This window comes from Pteronotus mesoamericanus, unplaced genomic scaffold (genome assembly GCF_021234165.1).
Source record: "Pteronotus mesoamericanus isolate MK-2021 breed Mesoamerican mustached bat unplaced genomic scaffold, CSHL_Meso_final contig_100, whole genome shotgun sequence".
Lineage (NCBI taxonomy): Eukaryota > Metazoa > Chordata > Mammalia > Chiroptera > Mormoopidae > Pteronotus > Pteronotus mesoamericanus.
The window spans coordinates 11,535,830-11,561,168 of NW_026554999.1; the positions used below are offsets into that span (position 1 = coordinate 11,535,830).

Below are 25,339 nucleotides of genomic sequence, written 5' to 3' on the forward strand. Positions count from 1 at the left end.
TGGACAAAGACAATGGGGGTGAGGGGAGGATTGAATGTGGGAGGCGGGAGTGAGTAGGGCAGGGGACTGTAATGTGCACAAAATGGCAACAACTGTAATTGAATGAAAATAAAAAAAATAATAAATCTTCTCTAAAAAGAATGAATAAATTTGACCAGAGACATAACAAAAAATAATAATAATGGCTATAATCTTATCACTCTTACCTTTATTTTTATTAAAATACGCTATTTTATTTATTTATTTAATCATTTTTTATTGGTATTCTATTATAGTTGTCCCAATTTTTCCATCTTTGCCCTCCACGTCCCATCCTACCTCCTGCTCATAAAGTCAACTCTCACACTGTTGTCCATGTCCGTACAGTCAATTGCTATTTGACAAAGGGGTCATGAACATACAATGGAGTAAAGACAGCCTTTTCAATAAGCGGTGTTGGGAGAACTGGACTGGTACATACAAGAAAAAATGAAACTGCACCACCACACCATGTACTAGAATAAACTCAAGATGCAAAAAAGACTTAAATATAATTTTGATACAATAAGAGTCGTCAAGGAAAACATAGGCAGGAAAATTTCATATATCTCATGTAGCAATATTTTTGCTGATATATTTCCTAGGGCGAGGAAAATAAAGGAAAAAATAAACAAATGAAACTACATCAAACTAAAAAGCTTCTGTGTGGCTAAAGACACCACCATCAAAATGAAAAGGGGACTGACCATATGGGAGAACATATTTGCCAATGATACATCAGGCACGAGTTTAATCTCCAAAATATAGAAAAAACTCATATAACTCAACACCAGGAAGGCAAACAATCCAATTAAAAAATGGGCAAAGGATCCAAATAGACACTTCTCCAAGGAGGATATACAGATGGCCCATAGACATATGAAAAGATGTTCAACATCACTAGCCATCAGAGAGATGCAACTTACAACTACATTGAGATATCACTGCACACCAGTCAGAATGGCCATCATTAATAAATTAACAAGCAACAAGTGCTGGCGAGGATGTGGAGGAAAGAGAACCCGAGTGCACTGTTGGTGGACATGCAGACTGGTGCAGCCACTGTGGTAAACAGTACAGAAGTTCCTTAAAAACTAAAAATGGAACTGCCTTTTGACCCAGCAATTCCATTGCTTGGAATATACCCTAAGAATCCCGAATCACCAATTCAAAAGAATTTACACACCCCTATGTTCACGACAGTGCTGCACCCTTATATTCATAGCAGCATTATTTACAACAGCCAAGTGCTGGAAACAGCCTAAGTGGCCATCAGTGAATGAATGCATCAAAAAACTGTGATATATTTACACAGTGGAATACTATGAAGTAGAGAGAAGGAACTCCTACCTTTTGTGACCGCATGGATGAAGAAGGAGAATATTATGCTAAGTGAAAGAAGCCAGGCGGTGAAAGACAAATACCATATGATCTCACCTATAAGAGGAATCTAATGAACAAAATAACCTAACGAACAAAATAGAACCACAGGCTTGGAAACATGGAACAGACTAAACATGACAAGAAGGGAGGTGTGAGAGGGATAATGGGGGAAAGAAGGGGGAGAGGCTAAACAAATAACATGTACGAATGACCCATGGACATTGGTAAAATATATAATTTTAAAAGAATAAAATTAATTTCAAAATTCTGTGCAGTTTGTATATCTAATTATTTTTTGTGTGTTTTGAGACCTGTTTTCTGATCTCTCTGAAGATCCAGTTTTGACCATGAGATGCAAAGTAGTCATAACCAAACAAATCTTCATCACACAAAATTTCATGTACATAAACTTGCAAACTTACAATATTTATATTTAAGTCAAGTAAAAGACATTTTTAGAAGATGGGGAGAATATATTAGGAAAATGTAGTCTATACCTATGCTATTTTATTACATAAATCTCTTAAGAAATTAAAGCAAAATTTGATTGAACATCATACTTTAGCTAGTGATATGTGATCTTCCTTTACAAGTCTTCTTGGAAAAGTAAAAGTACAATAATTCTGAATAAAAATTAAGCAACATAAGGTCAACAGCAAGGAAGAAGAAAATAGGGTTAAGTGTATAAATGTACTCCTCATTAGGGCTGAATCCAAGAGACAGGCACAGTCTTATCCTGGAATTTCTCAGGAAGGAAAGTGTGGGACAAGAGACTACAAGTAGATAGTTAATTTTCTAAGCAAACCCCAAAGAAACAGACTAGGAGATGATGAAAAGTGACACAGAAAAGGGGGAAAAACCAAATACAATGAAGTGTTATTGTGCTAGTCACTGCTGAGAGTGTCTAGGGCCTCATTCCACAGGCACCTTCCAAGGAGCCATGTAGAATGTCACATAACTGCCTGGCCAAGGCGGAGCATATATCGACAGGCTCCGACTCCCTGTTACCAAAGGGCTGCTTTTCAAAGAGCAATTAGTACTTTGAAGTAAAAAATTTATTCTTCCTCGAGAATATAAAGTTCTGTACTGTGACTTAAAAAATTTGCATGGCATTTGTATCCAAACCCAAATATGCTAGGTGCTACTGCCTAGGCAGCAAAGCAGTTTACATTTAAACCTAAACCTACTGCAGAGCCCTCCCTTGCTCTAAGACCTACTTGAAACATAGCCTTTAAAGTCACCTGACAAAGTAGCTTGGAACTACATTTCTAAATGTAGTATACGGAGTGCCTAAAATTCAAAACAACCTACCATATGCTATTCCTCACTCAAGGATATATTTATTGATTTTGAGAGAGAAACCTCAATGTGAGAGAGAAATATCGACTGGTTGACTCCTGTATGTGCCCTGACTGGGAGTCAAAGCCACAGGTTTGTTGATGCATGGTATGACGCTCCAACCAACTGACCCACCCGGCCATGGTAGGGTAACAACTTTTTTGTGACTCTAAACGGAATGTCCTAGCATGTCCCATACCATCATGTCCCATACCAAAAAAACTTTATCGATTTCACAGACCACTAAAATTTGGAAATTTTATTTCTCATCCTCTGTAAAGTATTTATCTCACTATGGCATCTAGAATATTTGCTCCTGCCTGCTCAAAAGGTTAAAATGATATGGTGTAATCAATATAATGGACTAGTATAACATTCTATAAATTACCAAGGGAATCAAGTTCCCTGTTATGTAAGAGAGTTCATCTTGACCGAGGATGGAGTAGTACATGTGGATTGTTGTCCATCCCAAATAACAACAAACATTAAATTATTCTTCTTGATGAAAATTGAGAAGCATTTAGTTATCTGTTGACTAGCTGCCTATCAGATAGTGTCAGAGGTGTTGATTAGTTCCAGTGAAGATACCACATCTGGTCCAGTAGTAGATTTGGTTTGATTGCTTATCATATGGCAAATGATGGCTCACCATTTGCCATAATCCACCTGGCTTTTTAGGTACATGTAAAAAAAAGGGGGGGACAAAAAGGAGACTACTGTTCCTTCACTATTAAATCTTTGATGGTATTACCTAATCTCTAAAACTTCTCCTGGGATGCAGTATTACTTCTTTTTTAAAAAAAATTTTATTGTTATTATATTAGAGTTGTCCCAGTTTTTTCCCTTTTGCCCTCCTCTGCCCAGCCCACTACCCACTTCCACAGTCAGTTCCCACACTGTCCATATCCATGGGTCATCCATACATGTTCTTTGACTAGTCCCTTCCCCTTTTTTCCCCCATTGTCCCCCTCCCTTCTCCCTTCTGTCACTGTCAGTCTGTTCCATGATTCTATGCGTCTGGTTCTATTTTGCTCAATAGTTTATTTTGTTCATTAGATTCCTCCTACATTTGACATCATATGGTATTTGTCTTCCACCACCTGCCTTATTTCACTTAGCCTATTATTCTCCAGTACCATCCATGCTGTCACAAAAGGTAGGAGTTTCTTCTTTCCTTCTGCTACATTGTATTTCATTGTATAAATGTACCACAGTTTTTGATCTGCCTATTCACTGATGGGCACTTAGGCTGTTTCCAGCACTTGGCTGTTGTAAATTATACTACTATAAACAAAGGGTTGCATAAGTTCTTTTGAATTGGTGATTCGGGATTCTTAGGATATATTCCCAGCAATGGAATTGCTGGGTCAAAAGGCAGTTCCATATTTAGTTTTTAAGGAACTTCCATACTGTTTACCACAGTGGCTGCACCAGTCTGCATGTCCACCAACAGTGCACTCGGGTTCTCTTTCCTCCACATCCTCGCCAGCACTTGTTGCTTGTTAATTTATTAATGATGGCCATTCTGACTGGTGTGCAGTGATATCTCAATGTAGTTTTAATTTGCGTCTCTCTGATGGCTAGTGATGTTGAGCATCTTTTCATATGTCTATGGGTCATCTGTATGTTCTCCTTGGAGAATTGTCTGTTCAGATCCTTTGCCCATTTTTTAATTGGATTGTTTGTCTTCCTGGTGTTGTTATATGAGTTTTTTCTATATTTTGGAGATTAAACTCATGCCTGATGTATCATTGGCAAATATGTTCTCCCATATGGTTAGTCCTCTTTGTATTTTGATGATGTTTTCTTTTACCATGCAGAGGCTTTTAAATTTGATATAGTCCCATTTGTTTATTTTTCCCTTTATTTTCCTCGCCCTAGGACATATATCGGCAAAAATATTGCTACATGGGATATCTGAAATTTTCCTGCCTATATTTTCCTCTAGGACTTTTATGGTGCCATGACTTACATTTAAGTTTTTTATTCATTTTGAGTTTATTCTGCTGTATGATGTAAGTTGGTGGTGTAGTTTTGGGGTTTTTTTGTTTTTTTTTTTTCATGTACCAGTCCAGTTCTCTCAACACCTATTATTGAAGATGGTATTTTTACACCATTGTGTGCTACTGCCCTTGTTAAATATTAATTGACCATAGAGACATGGGTTTATTTCTGGGCTCTCTATTCTGTTCCATTGATCTATGTGTCTGTTCTCATGCCAGTAGCAGGCTGTTTTGATTACAGTGGCCTTGTAGTATAGTTACTTTTGATCTAATGTTTGTATTGAGAGAAACCATTTTATAGGACTCAGCCGGGTCATTCCTACCATAATGTCTCTAACTTACTCCACAGGCCAGACAAGCAATGTGAGGATCCTGCCAGCTGCTAAGTATATCCATCCCAATTATTCACTTAGGAGTCTGGAGAAATAACCATAGGCCCACTTACCTGGTGGTACAGCTCCATTTATCACCTGGCTTCCATGAGCCCTAACTCTGACTATGTTAGCATTACAAGTCCATTGATTTCAGGGCCATCTCACACCTTAACCTTCAATGAACCTCAAAAAGTCTTGGTATTCCTCTTTCTTCAGTAAAAATTACTGTGGCAAATGGCCACAAATCCCTTTGGGGAATAATTCAGATTATATTTTTGGTTTAAGCTTCTAGTGATATTAGTAGGTCTTTCCTCAGAGAAACCCAGTTTTCCCTTCAAACAATGGGTGTTGGCTCTGTGAACTAGTTCCGATTTAGAAACTGGATGAGTGTTACCCATCAATTGCTGCCATTTCAGAATCCTGAGGAGTTTAGATATCCTAGACCCACAGCAGCATCCCTTCCTTCAACCCCAGTCTGCAGAGGACAGTCACTCCTGAGCTTCACGAAGATGCCAGAGCCCACCTGACCAGTGCGCTTTGTATAGTAGTAGTATTGTCCTTTGGAAAATCTTTAAAAACAAGTCTCATATAATAAATCTATGCTAACATTCCAACATCCTTGAGCCTTCTGAGACCTTTTTGCAAAGGCAGTTCCCATATCTCTGCTAACTTACTTCAAATCATTATTGTGAGTGTCTGAATTTCAAAGAGCCATTGTAACAACATAGTAGGGCCTCCTTACAGATAATCAAAACCAAGTCATGGAAGAGTGCTTCCACCTCAAATTCTCCCTTGCCAAAACTGTCAAAATCTAGACTCATACATATCAGAGATAGCACAGAATCCATTAGCTAAAGCCAGGCACGTGACCAAGACCAACTTTAGTGGAAAAGGCAGGAATAGTCTACCTACTGTATTAGGTTACCTGCAAATGTATAGTGATGGCAGTAATACTTAGAATTATTAACTTTATAAAAGAATATATTTTTATCAACAACTCACAACTGTGATCATTATTTACTCAGTAGTTACTTTTTGTTAGACACTGCTACATAATCTATATGTATTATCTCATTAAGTATATTAACATTTTTTAAACATTTATTTATTTGAGAGGGGCAGAGAAAGAGGTAGGGAGATTTATTGTTCTACATGTTTGTGCATACATTGGTTGATTCTTGCATGTGCCCTGACCTGGGATCAAATCCACAACCATTTGCATATGGGGACAGTGCTCAGCCAAGGCAACATAACATTTTTTAAGCAAAAGTCTGATGTACATAATAAATGTTTCTTTTAAACATAAGACTGTCCATAGAATTAAATAAAAGATGATCTCTGAAATAACTGTAAGTTAATTCACATATTCTAAGGTGCAAAAATGACTCTAAATTTAAGAGGATTTTCATTAAATTTTTAAAAATCTTTGAATAATGCTGATGGATTGAGAGTAAATATCAGCAGTTTGAGAGTATATTAAAGTTTTGAACCAAAAAAGGCTTTCTATATTCTATATAAAATTCAGTAAAAACAAAACTATTCGAATGTATGACATAAACCATCAATAAGATTGAAAGAGCTTCCTCCTAAACAAGCTGTGGTGGCCCATGTAATTATGAACATAATAAATCTATATTTTGCCAGAGGATGAGACAAAACAGGTATGTGTGTGAGAGAGAGATTATGAAGGTAGCTATTGACATGGAATTTGTGATTAATAAATTTTTGAATGCTTGGCTAAAACACTTTCCCACATCCTTTCCAAAGGTTCACTGAAAAACAATTAGTTTTTGTTTTTTTAGTTGGGATCTTTCACATAATAAATCTATCTAGATCCAGTCTACATCCACATATAATAGATCCACATATTTTAAAAAGTGAATTATATTAAATTCTTTAAACTATGAGAAGAAATAAATGTAGTATTTTGTTATCTCTGATTAGATAGCTATCTTAATTCTGCCCATTTCATTGAACATAAATCTAATGTCTATTTTTCATGTGCACACATTAATAGTATTTTTAAAAATTTAATAGCTGAACTACAAAAAATGGAAATATGAAGCAAGATACATAAAATGTTTGCAAAGAAAAACACACAGCTAGTACTAATGGTGTCAGACTGAAGAACCTGTTGCCAAAGTTTGCTAAGATTTTCATTATACGATTATAACTTTAGAATTGGCATAGAAAATTAATAACAATAAAAACATCAATAACTGTACAACAGTCTTGAAAGTCAAAAATATATGTATATAACAGTTAAATGACCAAATATGATCCTATTATAAAACTGAAAAATGGACTTGCCAACTTGCCTTATTTTTTTATCCAAAGACAAACACTATCTAGCGATGAATTGTAATAAACAGTTTTAGTGCTTCTTAAATTAGTATTTAGATATACATATGCATTTTTAAAGAGTGGTTTTCAAAAGTATTTTAGTGATGATATATATCATTCAGATAAAATCTTATCCAGAAAGTCAACTCATGAAATTAGACCTATTTTGACTGATGCACATTATTTTGGTTTTGTTTTAAAGTGGAAGAAAGGTCAGTATCTTTCAGCCTTCCAAATATGCTTACCCATGTTTCTTATTAAGATAAATTCAAAGATCCTCACATTATACTGGTTATGATAAAACTGTATTTCTGCCTGAGAAGTCCAAAATATTTGAAGTGTCCCACCTGACAGTTCTTTGTAAAAGTTCGCCATGCTTTCTACCACACGGTCTCACTGCAACAACGATGTAGTGTAATTAAAAGCTCAACAGTTATTTGGGTGGGAAATTTGAAAATCTCGTTTTCAAATTCATATACAAGAGAAAAATATTTGAGGTTAATTAAGGCAATAATGACAAAGAAATGACTTGCTTTCCTAAATATCAAAATATACTGTAAAAGTATGGAAACTGAAATAATGTGACACAGTACAAAGAGGGATAACTAGAATGATAGAATAGAATAATATAATTTTTAAAACTCTTAAATATGTTTTAATCTTCAATGACAATTGCATGGTATTAAAATGTTTTTAAAAAGTTCTCATCACAAGAAAAAAATATTGAGTTATTACATTGTGCACCTGAAAATAATAGAGTTATATGTGAATTATACCTCAACTTAAAAAAAGAGAAAGAGAGAAAGAAAATAGAATTGTAATGTGTAGTGTGTAAGGTTGACTATCCTGTATGGATTAGGGCAGAGTGAAAGAATGAGAAGAAATAGATACAACACTAGGCAAATATTTCACACTATGAACAAAACTATTTCTTAATGATTAAATCATCAAATATATAAATAACTATAAGCTGTTAGATAAAAAGCATACGATGTAAGATGTATTGATATGAAAGAGAACTTGTTAAAATAAGTACAAAATTTAGAAGCCCAAAATAGAATGATTAAATAATTCATCTTTTAAAAACAAAAGCCCTGAATAAAAATAACATAAAAAACATTAAAAGACAACATGCAGGAAGGTAAAATTTGCAACATATGTATCAAATATTAAATTTAATTATGTAGTGTATAAAAAGTCCCACAGGTCTACAAGAAGACAAGCTGCAAACCTGTAAGAAAATAAAAGAAGATAAGAACTATGAAGAGAAGAAGATGAACAAATTATTGACATATTTGGACCTATGTGGGAAAATGTTCAAACTGACTTGTGATTTTAAGATGCAAATTTAAACTGTACTAGTGTGTAATTCACTTTCACACATCAAATTGACAAAAACTTAAAAAGATTCACTTACACTAAGGAAGTAAAAGTCACTTTCAAGATTGTCTAAATAATTCCATTTTGAGGAAGGGAATTATCCTACAGCAATACTAGCATACATGTATTAAAAAAGACATACATAAACATACACCCATAACAGTGTTCATTAAATTATTATTTGCAATAGTTAAATCTTTAAGTAGTTTGATGTTGAACAAAATGGCAATAATTACAAATGTTTAATGCACCCATACAGTAGAATGTAGTGTAATCACACAAAGTACAATCTAGCCTTTGTGAAGATGATCTAAATCAATGATTCTCAAAATTTAGTCTATATCAGAATTATCTGGAAGGACTACAAAAACACAAACTTGTTGTTGGCCCCAAAGCAGGAGTTTCTGATGTGATAGGCCTGCCAAATTTGACTTCTAACAAGTTCTTTCCAGGGATCACACACTGAGAACCACTATGCTAGATCTATACTTGCTCATTTGAACACATGGCCAAGTAAAAAATTCTACTAATAGAATATTACTTTTTCATTATCTATTCCTTTTTAAAAATGAATGAACAACCCTGGTTGGTGTGGCTCAGTGGGCTGAATGTTGGCTTGTAAACTGGAAGGTTGCTGGTTGGATTCCCAATCAAGGCACACACCTGGATAGCAGGTCTGGTCCTCAGTTGGGAACATGGGAGAGGCAACCTATCAATGTATCTCTTGGACATCGACGTTTCTCTCCTGCTCTTTCTCCCTCCCTTCTCCTCTCTCTAAAATAAATAAGTAAATAATGAACAAACATATGTAATTATATTTATGAAAATGCACTGAACAGGAAAGGAAGGTGATATACCAAACTATTTAATATCTATCTCTGGTAGGTGGGTGGGAAAGTGAAAGAAAGCATTCAGGTTAAGTATTCTATCATTAAAATTATTTACAAGAAGACTATATTTATAATTTATTTATTATTGGTGTGATAATAAACAAGAGTAAGAAGGAAGAATGGGTGGGAGGGGGAGGGAGAAAGGAAGGGAGGAAGAAAGAAGGAAGGAAATGAAAGGAGAATGTGTAGTTGAATCTTGAAATTACGGATGTCTAGAGGTAATATTAGATTGGTAAATTTAGTGGCAAACACCTCCTTTCTTTAACTCCCCATATACCTTTATAATAAATCCTCATTAAACAAGGTAATCTGAAAGTACTTCTAGTACTTGCAAGCTAAAAAAAAAAAAAGAAAGCTCCTAGAGATAAACAGAGATATAAACACTTTGCAGAGCATTAAAATACAAAAATATTGAAATTCATTTAAATGACTATAATCTAGGCTATAAGAATGCTAAGAACCATTTTTAAAATCTACTTATTTTCATACCTATACATTCAATTCTAGAACTTAGGGTCTAAGCATAAATTACTTAAAAATAATAAAAACCAACATATGTTTTATTATATGACAATATATTGCTTATTATGTGTCAAGTATGTATATATGTATATATACATAATACATGTACATATATAGTTGTATATATAAGTCTCAAAAGGAGACTATGATAAAATACGACAAATACCATCATCCTTATTATATAGATAAGAAAATTGAGGTGCAGAGAGCAGAGATGTTAAGCAACTTCCCCAAAGTCACACTACTAGTCATGGTGAACTCAGGGGTACACACAGGCAGGTGGATTCCAACGTGATACTCTTAACTACTGCATTGAATTGACCTCTCCTTCGCTGATTGTATTTCCCTTGGATACATAAATGCTCAGGCCACTATATATTGCCAAATGATATACTTTTACATTTTTTATTTTTAAATTTAGAAACAAACGCTGCATTTTAATATTTCTGAAAATGGAAATCTTTTTGACTCTTATTCCCCCAGGAACATGCAACAGATTAAGAAATATCTCCTCCACTGCCTCTTCAACTCTTATCCTATTCAGATTAGACAAAGCAACAAGAAAACCATTCCAGCTTCATGGTATCGGCCAAGAAAAATTGTCCTCAGGACCAGCTGCCAACAGCACGCCCTTCAGTGTTTGGCCAGATTGCCAAGGCCCAGCTGTTCAGTCAGCCTTCCTTATACAGTTTGTTGACAAAGAAGAGGCCCAATTAATTTTTCAAACTGGCATTATGAGGTGAAACTTATTGACCCACAGACACACGAATTATTTCTAGGAATGAAGAAATAACAACATTGAAGCAATAAATTTTTGTTTATTTCAGAGCACACTGAGATGTTTTCAAAAATGGAATTGCTTACGATAAATGAGTAAGGTGCTACTCTACTCCTCTGAGGCAGAACTTATTTTGGATTGGCCAGAGATCAAAGAATGCACCCTACCATGAGAGAGAAAAATAAGAAATTTCTAATATTATGGGAACATAAGGATGGAGGTAGAGGGAGCAGAACAGTTGGGATAACATAAAATCAGAGCTAAGAAGTTGCATTTTTAAGTAAAATTTGGAGTTCAGAAGATGCAGATTTGGCACACTCGGTGTGGGAATAATGGGAGTATCAATGAGTCTTCTCTTGCCATAAATTTCCTCTCATAAAGCAACTTGTGGCTTCTTTTAGGTTTGTTTGGACTGTCTTGTTTCAATCCCAACTTTTTGATTCTGGAATTCTTATTCTACGTGTACAAACACACAAATTATAATCAAATTATAACTACACTAAACTTTCTTTGCGATAATATTCTTGAGTTAATGCTATTTTTTAATTTTAGTAAAATTATTTTCACTGGACTCCATTGTTTTCTGTATAAATTTTAAAATAAAAATGCTTTCCTATTAGCTTCTCTGCCTATATCAAGTATTAACAATTGTTATTTATGTTTTCACTTGTTCAGGTTTGCAATTTTTATACCGAGTCTAATTATATTGAGTCAAATGTGTAGAAATCAATTTTATTAAGACAATTTATTCTTTAACCAATTTTCAGTTAATAGCAAGTATTATAATTTGCAATTTTAGCCATTATGAATTATAATATTTTAAATAATTTTTAATTTTTTTCTAGGTTACTTTTATAGTTTTCCATATTATCAACAGTATGAGTTTTATAAAACATATTTCACCACACTTATTTTTATTTTTCTCCAGGGTCAAAATGGTTGAGTCATAACATTCTTGAGTATTAAGCTTTACGGAAGGAAAAGTAAGACTAGCTTAAAACAATGGGTCATAAAATCTCCACATTGCTCTTTTTGATTGAATTTATTGGCATGACATAGGTTTCAGGGGTACAATTCTATAATACATCAGATGTACATTGTAGTGCGCATTCACCACCCCAAGTCAAGTCTCCTTCCATCACCATTTGATCCCCTATTCCACATTGCTCTTTACTTTCCCTATGTAGTTGCATTAGCTGGATTGTTTTTTCTATAACACAAAAATTTAAAATATGTGGCTTTGTCTACCAAATGAGACTTTTCCATCATAGTGTTTGTGTTCATTACCAATACATGTTTTGAACTAGTCAGGTTAAATACGTAACAATAAAAACCAACAAATCATGAATAAAACATCTTGAATATTCTGTATCTGAAATAAAATTTTTACATTATAGATACATAGTCTACCATATTATCTTATAGCTAACCCTTTCTTTCACTCCTACAAGCTTTTTCTTTGCTTATTGTTTCTAATTTTAGTGCCCTTTGAAAGTCTCAATATCCGTTCCTGCTAATATATTAGCTTTAAAAAGCTGTAAGTCAGACTCTGAGAGTCTGAATACATATAACACCTATAAACATTTGTTTTCCAAAATTTTCTATGAATATAACGATTAAGTGTAGGGAAAGTACATGTGACCTCGTGCCTCACACTTTTGAGACTAAGTGCTTCCTCAACAGAAATTATGTCATTGTGAGATCATGTTCCACATTTTAAAATAAACGAATTGCCATATGAATTGTTATCTTCCTAAGATATTGTTGTAATTTGCTTTTTAACAGCTTCCTGAGAAATGTATTCCAAATTTCTCACCATACCAAAATAAAAGTTTCTTTTTTTTAATCCACATGAATACTTCAAGGTTGAATGTTCAGCAATCACCATCTTTGTACTGTATTACACCCCCCTATTTGAATTACACACAGACACACAAACACACACAAAGAGAGATTTCCCCAATGTTATGGTTCAGACTTACCTGTGGCCGTGGATGTCCAGTGACCAGACAGGTTAATTCTAGGGTTTCTCCTTCCCGTATAGTGTAGACTCTTTCAGAGTAGCGCTCCTCCTCAATGTTACAGGCCAAGCCTGAGTGCACAATACGAACCGTGGGGGGAGCTGTTGAGTCAGGGAGAGAGACAAGATACATAAAAAGATAAGTAAACCATCTTCCCATGAATTATCCTCATTGTTAAAAGCAATTCTTATTAGAATTTACCAGAATCAAATCCATCAATCTTAACACTTTGAGAATCCCTGGGGCATTAAAAAATTTTGCTGGATAGAAAGCTTGGAATTTATCTACTAGCCACCAAGGCATTCTGAATATGGCAAGAGGGAATAGAGTGGTGAGAAAAAACCCGTGACTCAGAAAATTGTCATCATTACAAAAACACATGATAAAATCTGATTGCAAAAATGTGAGAGGTCCTTTCCTTTCTGAAATGAAAATTTTAATACAGTAAAGGGTGCTGTCCAAATACAAGGAAGTATAAAAGGAGGCCATTAGTAAGAAAAAAAGAATTTGAATTGAAGATTGTCATTTTTTCTACTAATTTTGTAAGCCCTCTGGTGCAAATAGGAAGCTAAGGAATGAAAAGATTTGATTATCAGGAACTGAACAGTTACTTAGTTTTCAGTATTTATAGACTCCTGTATTGATATGAGCAAAAGATGATCACTGAATTAAGCTACTGACCAGACAATAAATCATTGATGCCTAAATATAAATTCTGATTCAAAAGAGACTTAGTTCTCATGAAGCTGACCAGTATGAATAAATTTCTCCTGTTTCGGTGCCAGATAAGTTAATAAAACTTGACTAGCTCTCATTGATTCACACATCACTGGAAATCTACTATATGCAAAAACTTTTCAGGTCACGATAAACTTAGATAATAAGATATTTCCTGTCATCAAAGATATTACCATCATTTACTAACTTCAAAATTGAAGTCATCCGCTTTTGTGAATGCAGGATTTTTGTTTATAATATATTTGGGAGTGAAGGAGAAAGTCATCTCAATCAAAAGCAAGTGGAAAGGCTACATATACCTACATGTAAAGGACAGTAGTAATACCAAGAAGTTCCTGGTAGCAATCCCAATCTAAACAGCAGTATTATGAGTAGAGGCTGTGTTTGCTTGCAAATTAATGCAGGCATGTTTGAAAATTTTATTTTAACCTTAAAAGGATCATTAATCCTATAGAATTTGAAAATAAATTTGGTGATTCTATGGAAGAAATAAAATGATTTTATAAGTCTAACTTATGGAAAAACTTCTGGGAAAATCAGCGTTCTGAAAATTAAAAAAAAACAAACAAAGATTCCACTATGTAATACTTTGTTTTGTATGATGGAAATGTATAGAACAAATGGATTTTAATAACAGAAAAGGACATATTTGAATATTATTCATCTCAATTTCAAACAGAAACTGAAAGATATAAAGGCTACTTATAAATAGTAAAACAACTGATAATTCTGATTTCTTTCTGGATACCCAAGTAGACTTCTGTTCTCCAACCTTCAAATTCAAAATTCCATTCTCCAATACCCAGCATCAAATGACATGTAAACATTTCCAACAGTAGGATATGAATGAAGAGTATTTTTAGAACTGTAGTTCTTACATTCAGTATGCACAGTAAACTTTCCAGGAACTTGTTTAAAATACATTCAGAGGTAGGCACAGAGGGCTGCATCTGTGCAGACAGCCCTAAGAATCTGTCTTTTTTACCAAACATCCCAGATAATGACATAACAATGCTACTTAGATCAGATTATTAGAAGTGATTTTCTGGGTCTTATAAATATTTGTTGACTAAAGTAAAATACTTGAGTGGATAAAATATCTACCCTTTTTCTACTAAGTTTTTCAAGTAACTAAACTTCATACTCTGCATCATTTCACTAGTTTAAAAAATTAAATGATGCTTAAACAAATCAATTTTTTTGGTTCAATAAAACCAATTTATCAAAAATTTTCTACCATGTCTTTGGACTCTGTCTAGACATTGTAATAATTTGTTTAGTGTTATGACATTAGAAATCTTTATCTGCAGTGTTTCTCTGATGTTCTGATGTATTTCATACAATGTTTCCTACAATTCATTTTCCTCAGTGTTCAAAGTTAAACTTCAATTAAGACAAGTGATATTGAAGAGTAACATTTTAAAATAAAAAGCTGCATACAAATTATAGAAGTTAACTGATGACAATATACACTTGCAATATATAAATAGAAAATTGTTAAATAGAGAATATAGATTCATTACCTTGAAATACATTTCTGTGCCAAATTTAACTTAATAAGTGATGGCCCACATGTTTATTAATAGATCTAATTATGTAGTACATGACATCCTTTCCAGACTAATTTACACTTGTTATTTTTGTTTTAATTTCAAGTCAATGAATAGTACTGCTATTTTTAAGATATATATTTCCAAAGTATCATTATGCAAATAAGTAGCTTATTTAAAACATTTAAATTATACAGTCAGCACATTGTGTTCATTTACAAGGGTTAATTTTATGTTATTTTCTTCTATATTTTAACACATTCTTGGAAAAGGTAATCGCCTATATACTGTAATCATGAACCTACCATCTATTTTATAGGAAAGATATTTTTCCTAGTATGCGTTAAAATATATGATAAGTACTTCAGGTTGGGGGAAATAGGTAAAAAGAGTGAAAGGGATTAAGAAGAACAAATTGTCAGCTATAAAAATAGTCACAGGGCTATAAAGTACAGCACAGGGAATATAATCAATAATGTTGTGATAACTATGTATGGTGCCAGATGGGTACTAGAATCATTGGGGTGATCATTTTGTAAGGTATATAAATATATAATCACTACATTGTACACTTCAAACTAATAATAGTCTAAGCCAACTGTAACTGAAAAATAAATTTAAAATGTTATATATATACATACACATACTATGCTCACTACTTCAGCTGCTCAATGATAAGGTGAACATTTAGGAACATTCCATTACCTCCTTTGCTCTGAAGAAAGCTCGACCTAAAAGGCCTTAGAGTTGATCCAGGTCACTGTTCTTATTTCCACATTAGGGAAGTAAAGTCTAAGGACATTGAGAGGAAGCAGGGCTTGCCACCCCAAAATATGCCTTTTGGGATATTGATCATCTTAAGCTGGTTATTTTTAAGAAACAAAGACTCAGGAAAAACCATCGACCTTCTCTCTAACTGCCCAAAGGTCTTTAAATAGACAACCTATTCCAGGGAGGGGGCTATCCTCACAGGTAGGATAGTGTAGTGCGAACCTATGTGTGATTAACAGGGAGGAGCTGGCAAGGCACATTTGACCGAAGACTTCTCTGTGCCCCATTGTTAAAGATGGCTCAGCAAACGGCTGTTTACCAAACTTTTGCTTTTGTATCTCCACGTGAATTGCCTTCTTCCCCTTTGAAGTTCCCATGCCACACACCCACACTCCTTAGCTCAAGATGGCATCTAAACCTTAACTCCAGGTCTGTCCTAGGGTCTCATATTTATTCATATGGAACCCTTATATGTACATACCTAATAAATTTGATCACTTTTTCCTGTTAATCTGTCTCATGTTAATTTGATTATTAATCCAGCCAAAATAACTTAGAAAGTCAGAAAGAAAATTAAATATTTTTCCCCCACAACAATGTGAACTGGCCACCGGTCTGCAGCTGGAATGTCCTAAATGAGACCAGAATCAGTGGTCATTTGATCTTTTCACTACTTCATGTTGTGAAAACTATGTCTGGATAGAATTAAATTAAAGTTCTAAATAACTACCACACTAGACCTAGACTAGACTTCAGGAATAAAAAAAAGATTGAGAAACTGTTGATGAAATAGTTACAGCTCCGTAACTAGATCAGCAATCAAAATAGTGTAACTGCTCTAAACTTGACCAGTATAAAAAACTGTCCCGATTCCCCAACCTGCCTCCAGTCCCTGTCAAATGATGAAATTTTACAAATGCCAAAATCTTTTGTAATTTTTATTCTCTCTGTGCCTTTTTCCTGCCTTAGAATCTGTGATGCCTGCCCATGACATTTCAGAGTTCTTATCCCTCTAGATGGCATTTGGGTGCTCTGTAAGGGTCCTCACACTATCCAACCTGAAATCCCACTTCTCTGTAACATCAGCTCAACATCAGTGTAAAGGTAAGGAGCCCTGGAATTTTTAAGTCTCTGTGTATGATCTTTTATCTATAATTATCAGACTGGTATATGGGCCAATATTCCTGACACCTTCTTGAATTACTTAGCAATGATTTTCTTTCTTTTCTTTCCAGGAGATGTATACTGCCCAGCTGTCTCTTTTTCTTACCATTCTTACTTGATATTAAGTTAGTACCTTGCCAAGAGAAGCATCTTTCATTGGCATCTATTCCATATCACATAATTCAAAACACAGAGTAGATACTTAGTAATTAATTTATCATTTGTCTTGGCAAACACCACTATTTGACACCAACCTCCTATTTTAACTAAATATCAACTGTTGTGGCACTGTATTTACTCTTTTTAAATATAAATGCAATTTGCAATACTGTGTCTGAAGCAAGATGTATTTTATACTCTGCCTTTTTGGAAAAAGCCTCAATTCATCATCCCAAAATTGGACTAAGGGTTATGATCTCCTTTGCCCTGTAGAGTCAGCAATAAATTAAAAAGTTAAAATATTGCATGAGACTCATATTCATCCAAACTTGCTTGCAGTAAACCAAATCTCATTACATAAAATCTTTCCTAACACTAATCATATCAACCCCCTTTGAATAAGCTGTGTTTGGGTTCAAGAGTTCAGCCTAAAAGGGCAAAGGAGAGACATTTTTTTTATCTTGTTAGAAAATACTTTTGAACGTTAAACCAAAATCTGTCTGTCTGCTGTTGGAGAAAGAACACAAATAAATTATTTTCTAATGGCAACCACCAGGAGAATTTTCAGCCTTTTACCTCATATACAGACTTTCAGGCATATATTTATTGAGCGACTGCTATAGATCAGACACAAGGCTGTGTTCTGGGGACATGAAGATTAATTAGTGCTATGAACTGTGCCTTCTAGCTTACAGCCTATTTGGTCTGTCCAATTTATTAAAAACAAAAGAGAAAAAAACAATTACAATTGAAGAGGATAGGTATGCTAGCAGAAGACAGTCAGAAGCACTGTAAGAGCACAAAGCAAAGCATGACTAAATCTGCACAGGATTTTCAAGATGTTTCACAAAGTCAGTGACATTTCATGTAGTATGGAAAGGTGCATATGGGGGGAACAAAAGGAAAAGGACATTCCAGAGAGAGGAAACAGTGTGTTCAAAGGTATGTCTGTAAAAGGTATGTGTGCAGTTTAGGAAATAAGTACAGTAAAATGCAGACCATGTAGTTTATAATTTGTTCTGATCTTTGACACTGATACCACTCCATCACCTTGCCATTATGTGTTGAGATATGGGAGAGAGACTGCATAGTCTTGGGAATGGAAATGAAGAGACCTACTTTAGAGGTCTTGTTAGAGAGACTTGGTGTTGGCTGAATGTGGAGGTGAGGGAGAAAAATTTAAGATGCACTGAGGTTTATATTTTGGTTAACTAGGGAAAAGAAGATGATTTTTAAATAGAAGGTAATCCCATAATCTCTATGAACCCTACGTTACTCACAGGTGGGAGAGGTTTAAGATGAGGGGCTCTGAGACCAAATAGTTGAGTGCTTTGTGAGAGTTGGAATTTAGCAGAGAACTGATTTTGAGGAAGAAGCTTTTTCCAGTAACAAGCACTGTCCCTGAAGCACATACTGTTATTTGTCAGTAATAGGTTTAGTATTAGTTTTCTTTCTTCTAAGAATTGTAAGAATTTTGTACTTCAGTGAATGTCTCAAATATCTGATCCAACTATTCTCTGGGAATTCAGGTTAACAGTAAAATAGTGCCACTCTTCTACAGTAGGTCAAGGTAACATATTCTTGGTGCAGGTCACAGATCTCCTGGGGTAGACAATATAGAGACAGGGATTCTCACATGACCCTTCTTAGAAACCCTGGTGAGGAGGTCAGTAAAACACCCTGCACCAGCATCCCTCACGCAGTCTAGCTTCTGTGGAGAGAGACAGACAGAGACACAGAGAGAGAGGACATCTCACATCTCACTGCTCTACCATGGCCAGAGACAATAGAGCTGTCACTGTTACGCAACAACATTCTCTTAGCAGTCATTCAGTTTTGCATGTAAAACGAATATAACAATGATCACGTTTCCTTCCATTGTTCTATTGGTTTAAGTGAATATAAGCCTTCATAAAATACTATTCAGTTTTCTTTTGTTTAAGATTTTATTTTATTTTTAGAGAGAGAGTAAGGGAGGGAGAAAGAGAGGGAGAGAAACATCGATAGAGAAACATCAATTGGTTGCCTCTCAAATATGCCCCAAGTGGGGACTGAACCCACAACCCGGGCATGTGCCCTGACCCAGAATCAAACCAGCAACCATTCACATTGCAGGGCAATGCCCAGCCAACTAAGCCATGCCAGCCAGGGTCACCTCTCAGTTTTCTATATCTCAGTTTATATATCTCAGTATAGATCATTATCAGCATCTAAAACCTAATTCTTTACCTTGTCTCTCAAATCTTCATAGTCTCCTCTTTCTTACCTGAGTTTATAATATTATAATATGTAATATAATGAGCATAAGAACAGAGATATTGTCAACAATAAGAGGAATAATTATGAACGAGGCCTTTAGACACAATCCTTAACCAAACAGTCAAACCAGGAGATCATTCTGGAAAAGGGAGGGGGAGAAGATTCTCCTCCTTTTTGACAGGGAAACTACACAGAAGAAATAGTTTTCTATTTCTCAGTGTTCTGTTTTACCTTTAGCTAATCGGTATTAGTAATATTTAGTCTCTGCTTATGTCACAATTTCTAACATAGCACAAATGTTTAGTGCTTCTTTTTAAATATTTTATTGTTATCCTATTACAGTTGTCCCAATGTTGCCTGCTTTGCCCTCCTCCACCCATTCCAAGCCCCCCAACTCCCCCAGTTAATTTCCACACTGTTTTCCATGTATCATTTATACATGCTCTTTAACCAGTTCCTTCCCCTTCTTTCTACCATTATCCTTATCCCTCATCCACTCTGGCCACTGTCAGTCTGTTCCATGTTTCTATGCCTATGATTTTATTTTGTTCATTAATTTATTTTGTTCATTAGATTCCTCTTATAAGTGAGATCATATGGTATTTGTCTTTCACCAACTGGCTTGTTTTACTTAGCGTAAAATTCTGCAGGTCCATGCTGTCACAAAAAGTAGGAGTTCCTTCTTTCTTTCTGTTGTGTAGTATTCTGTTGTGTAATATCACAGTTTTTTGATCCATTACTCTCCTGATGGGCCCTTAAGCTGTTTCCATCACGTGGCTGTTGTAAATAGCACTGTTGTGAACATAGAGGTGCATAAGTACTTTCGGACTGGTGCCTCAGGATTTTTAGGGTATATTCCCAGCAGTGAAATCTCTGAGTCAAAAGGCAGTTCCATTTTTTAGTTTTTTGAGGAAATTCCATCATAGAGGATTTTAACACCCCACAGTCAACAATGGATAGATTTCCCAAACAAAGAATCAATAAGGACATTGTGGCATTGAATGACACTCTAGATCAAATGGACAAAATTGACATATACAGCACCTTTCACCCTGAAGAAGCAAGATATACATTCTTTTCAAACACACATGGAACACTTTCAAAGATAGACCACATGATAGGCCACAAAACAAGCCTCATCAGATTCAAGAAAATTAAAATTACATCAAGTATCGTCTCAGATCATAATGGCTTGAAACTAGGAACCAACCTCAAGGAAAAAACTCAAAAATATTCAAATACATGGAGACTGAATAAAATTTCATTAAATAATGACTGGGTTAACAATGAAATTAAGGAAAAAGTCAGAAAGTATTTGGAAACAAATGAAAATGAACATACAATAACCCAACGCCTACAAAGCATGGCAGAGGTAGCCCCGAGAGGGAAGTCTATAGCAATACAGACCTACCTAAAGAAGATAGAAAAATCTCAAATAAACAACCTAACCCTGCATGTACAAGAACTAGAGGAACAACAACAAACAAAGCTCAGAGCAGGTAGAAGAAATAAATTAATCAATATCAGAGCAGAATTAAATGACATAGAGCCTCAAAAAATACTTCAAAGGATCAGTAAATCCAGGAGCTGGTTCTTTGAAAGAATAAACAAAATTGACAACCCTTTAACCAGAATCATCAAGAAAAAAAGAGAGAGGGCTCAAATAAATCAAATCAGAAGTGAAAGAGGAGAAGTTACAACCGATACCACAGAAATGCAAAGGATTGTAAGAAATTACTACAAACAACTATATGCCAAGAAATTGGACAACCTAAGCAGAATGGATAAATTTCTAGAAACATACAATCTTCCAAAATTGAATCAAGAAGAAGCAGAAAGCCTGAAGAGACTGATAACAACTAGTGAAATTGTAATCAAAAAATGCCCATCACACAAAAGCCCTGGACTAGATGAATTCACAGGTGGATTTTACCAAACATTTAAAGAACTAACCCCTATCCTTCTCAATCTATTCCAAAAAATTCAAGAGGAAAGAAGATACCCGATCTCTTTTTACAAAGCCAGTATTATCCTAATTCTAAAACCAGTGCTTCTGAAAGATGATGTCTTCCATTCTTTTTACTTTTTCTCTTTCCTACCTGAGGTTCTAGGTTGATATTGTATGAATCTTCTCCCCCTCCCTTTTCCAGAATGATCTCCCGGTTTGACTGTTTGGTTAAGGATTGTGTCTAAAGGCCTCGTTCATAATTATTCCTCTTATTGTTGACAATATCTCTGTTCTTATGCTCATTATATTACATATTATAATATTATAAACTCAGGTAAGAAAGAGGAGACTATGAAGATTTGAGAGACAAGGTAAAGAATTAGATTTTAGATGCTGATAATGATCTGACCAACAATTAACAAGTTGTTTCTGGACATAAACAGAGCTTTTAAATGGCAGTGGGTGGTTGACAGTGGTAGAAGTAGACAAAATTCTCTAAAATACAACATTTAGAGCATAAAATAAGGAATTAAGAGGATAATGGCAAGAACCATGAAAAATATAAATTATTACTAAAGAGAGGCCAAGGAATGACACTTAGTAAGATTATAAAGTCAAACACATGGAAGGAAAACAGAAAATGTGGTACTTTAAAAGTTACACAAAGAGATTCTTAGACATGGTGAAATGTCTAAAAGTAGCACGTACTACACAGTTGTCAATTAGGAACACAGACAAAAGGTCATTTCTTTTAACAATCAAGATGGCATTGGTGAATTTTGCATGAGATATGGCTGTAGAGCAGTGGGGTAAAAAATGAATGAAGTGAGGTTTGTGAAAGGAAGGAAAAAAATCTTAGTAGGTCAAATCAAGATTAGGGCAAAAAGAGTGCTATTGAGTTTTACCGATATGTAAAGAGAAATAGTAAGTATACGATTGAATATTTTAGCAATATTATACCACCATCTCAGGACTGCAAAGAATAATTATTTACATTATAAAAAACAAACCATAATGTTTGTATCTCCAATCTAACTAACTTTTTACCAATACTATACTATTTTCCTGGTATCCTGCATCACTTTTTTAAGTTAACTTCCATAAAATCTCACTTTGTTTTTATTATTTCCTTTTGTTTTCTATTAGCTCTTGTAAAAGTTAAATCTTGCCAACTTCTGTACCACGTATACAGAAATCTCTCAAAACTGTCTAATTTCTTCAGTGAACAAAGTCAATCAAGGTTAATCCCCACAGCATATAAATATGTTTAATCTCTCCCATATTAAAAAATGGAGACAAAACATTTTTCTTCCCATCAACAAGCTTACTCTTATCTCTACTTTACAGTTTAGTGATTAGAAATAATGGTACACACTCTAAGCCACACTTCTGCACCTGATTTGTAACCCTCAGTCCACAGCAGTCTGGTTTCTAACCTATCATATATATGTTAAGAAAATAATAATAAAGCAGAAAAATAGATCACTTCGGTAAGCTACTATTTTTGTCATTATTTTGATCTCTTAAATCTCCTTCAGTCTTAGTTTAATGGACTTTGCTGCCATATGACTATAAGAAAGTCTTAAAGTTATACACTTACTCTACACTTAAAACAATATAGACTACTACAGCGGAACCTTGAACAACATGAGTTTAAACAGTGTGAGTTCACCTATTTTTTGAATAAATAAAGTTGGCCTTTTATATCTGAGGGTTTTGCATTCAGAGATTTGAATCTGCAGAAGAGAAAGACATATACTGTAGTTAAGTTTTGTGGGAGTCAAGTTATATCTGGGTTTTCATAAAAAAATCATATCTACCTCATATGACTTTTGTGGAAAGCTCTAAATATGAAAGATTTTGAATATTTTTGGTATTTCTTCAGCATACGGTGAGCTACATTGTTATAAATTAATTGAGCCATGCTGAGATCTACAAAGCCCAAAGTAAGTTAAGAAAATTAAATCTTGAAACCACTGACTTTAGAAAGCAGCTTTTATTGTTCCATAAATAACAGAGCTTGACATGATTTTTAGATCAGTGTTAAACAACAATTTAAAGCAAAGAGTTTAATTTTATTTATTTATTTATTTATTTATTTATTTATTTATTTATGGAGGGGGAAGAGAGGGAGAAAGGGAGAGAAAGAAAAATCAAAGTGTGAGAGAAACATCAATTGGCTGCCTCTCACACAGCTTGAATCAGGGACCTTGCCCACAAACTAGGCATGTGCCCTGACTGACAATTGAACCAGTGACCATTTGGTTTGCAGAATGATGCCCAACCCACTGAGCCACACCAGTCAGGACAAAGAGTTTAATTTTTAATTTAAGCTCAAGTTATCTGTTTATATGCAATATATACTATTTAAGATAATAGAAAGTTTGTCATAAAAATAAAATGATATTCACTAACAATATAAGTATGTTCATAAGAATACAAATTTAAGATCCAAGATGGTGGTACAGTGGGTGGAAGCTTCACTAGCTTTCTCTTAGGACAAAACTGGAACAACAACTAGCTTAAAGAAAAAAAATGTGCTGAATAACCAACTGAAGCCTAGCTGGAGTAAATCTTTATAACCAAGGACATACAGGAGAAACCACATCACCACATCAAGAGTGATAGGAAGTGCAGAAGTGTGAGAAGGCTGGCTGGTCCCTCGTGGGCAGCAGCTGAAGTTCCAGAGGGGTATTTCTGCAGCTGAGGGTTTCCCTCTGAAAAGTGTAGGATCTAAACCCCAAGCTGGGCTCCCTAGCCTAGGACACCAGTACTGGGAAAGGTGCCCACATCACATCTGGCTGTGAAAAGCAGTGTTTTTTCTGCCTTCCAGTAAGAGACAGCTGGAGATACAGACATGCTATTAAAGGGCCAACACACAAAATTTTGTTTGCAGCCAATTAGTCTGTGCTTAGGCTGAGGGAGGGCAGAGCAGACTAGAACCACAGGAGAGAATCTAGGGTTGGTGGTTCTAGGGAGAGAGCTGATAGTTCAGCCAGCAGGATCCCTGTGCCCAGTGAGTCCACATACTAAAGAAGCTATCTTTCTAGGGTGCAGCACTCCCATCAAAGCATCAACAGCCTGGGGTAAGCGATAGCCCCACCCACAGGAGTTGCTCTTGCTCACACTGCAGAGCTTAAGCCATGCTGAGAAGTAGAGCCACAGGCTCTTTCAGTAATTAAGCCTGATAGACAGACTGCAGGTAGAGGTGGACCTGTGGGTGCTCTGAGACTTTAGCTGACCCTCCTCAAGGCTGAAGCCCAGTAAAAGCCAGCATTGATGTGCAGCTTGGTCCTTTCTGCATGCAACCAAGCACAGCAGAGGAGCCACAAATTGTGAATAGCTGGTAGCTCCAAACAGGTTGTCCAGGGCCAGGCACATGCAGTGTCTGACACAGGTCTGGACAAGATTATTTGCAGATCTACCTAATATGCAGAAAAAACATAAAGAGGCATCCAAAAAGGGAAGAAAAGAAACAGGCTCCAGATGAAAGAATAAGAGTAATCTCCAGAAGAAGAGCTAAATGAAATGGAGGTAAGCAACTTATCAGACATACAGTTCAAAGTAATGATTATAAATATGCTTAACAGCATGAAAAGTGACATAGAAACCATAAAAAGGGCCAGTCAGCAATAAAAATTCAATATCTGAAATAAATAACACACTGGTAGGAGTAACAAAGTGTTAGATAAAGCAGAAG

At 35.1% G+C, this 25,339-nt stretch overlaps 1 protein-coding gene across 1 annotated transcript in view; it reads right to left on the minus strand.

The window, feature by feature from the left end:
- MDGA2 (MAM domain containing glycosylphosphatidylinositol anchor 2) overlaps positions 1–25,339 on the minus strand; it is an 873,596-nt gene that overhangs the window by 489,590 nt on the left and 358,667 nt on the right. The window contains exon 2 of the mRNA XM_054592473.1: positions 13,012–13,151. Within this exon, the coding sequence (XP_054448448.1) occupies positions 13,012–13,151 (140 nt within the window). The remainder of the gene's footprint in view (positions 1–13,011; positions 13,152–25,339) is intronic.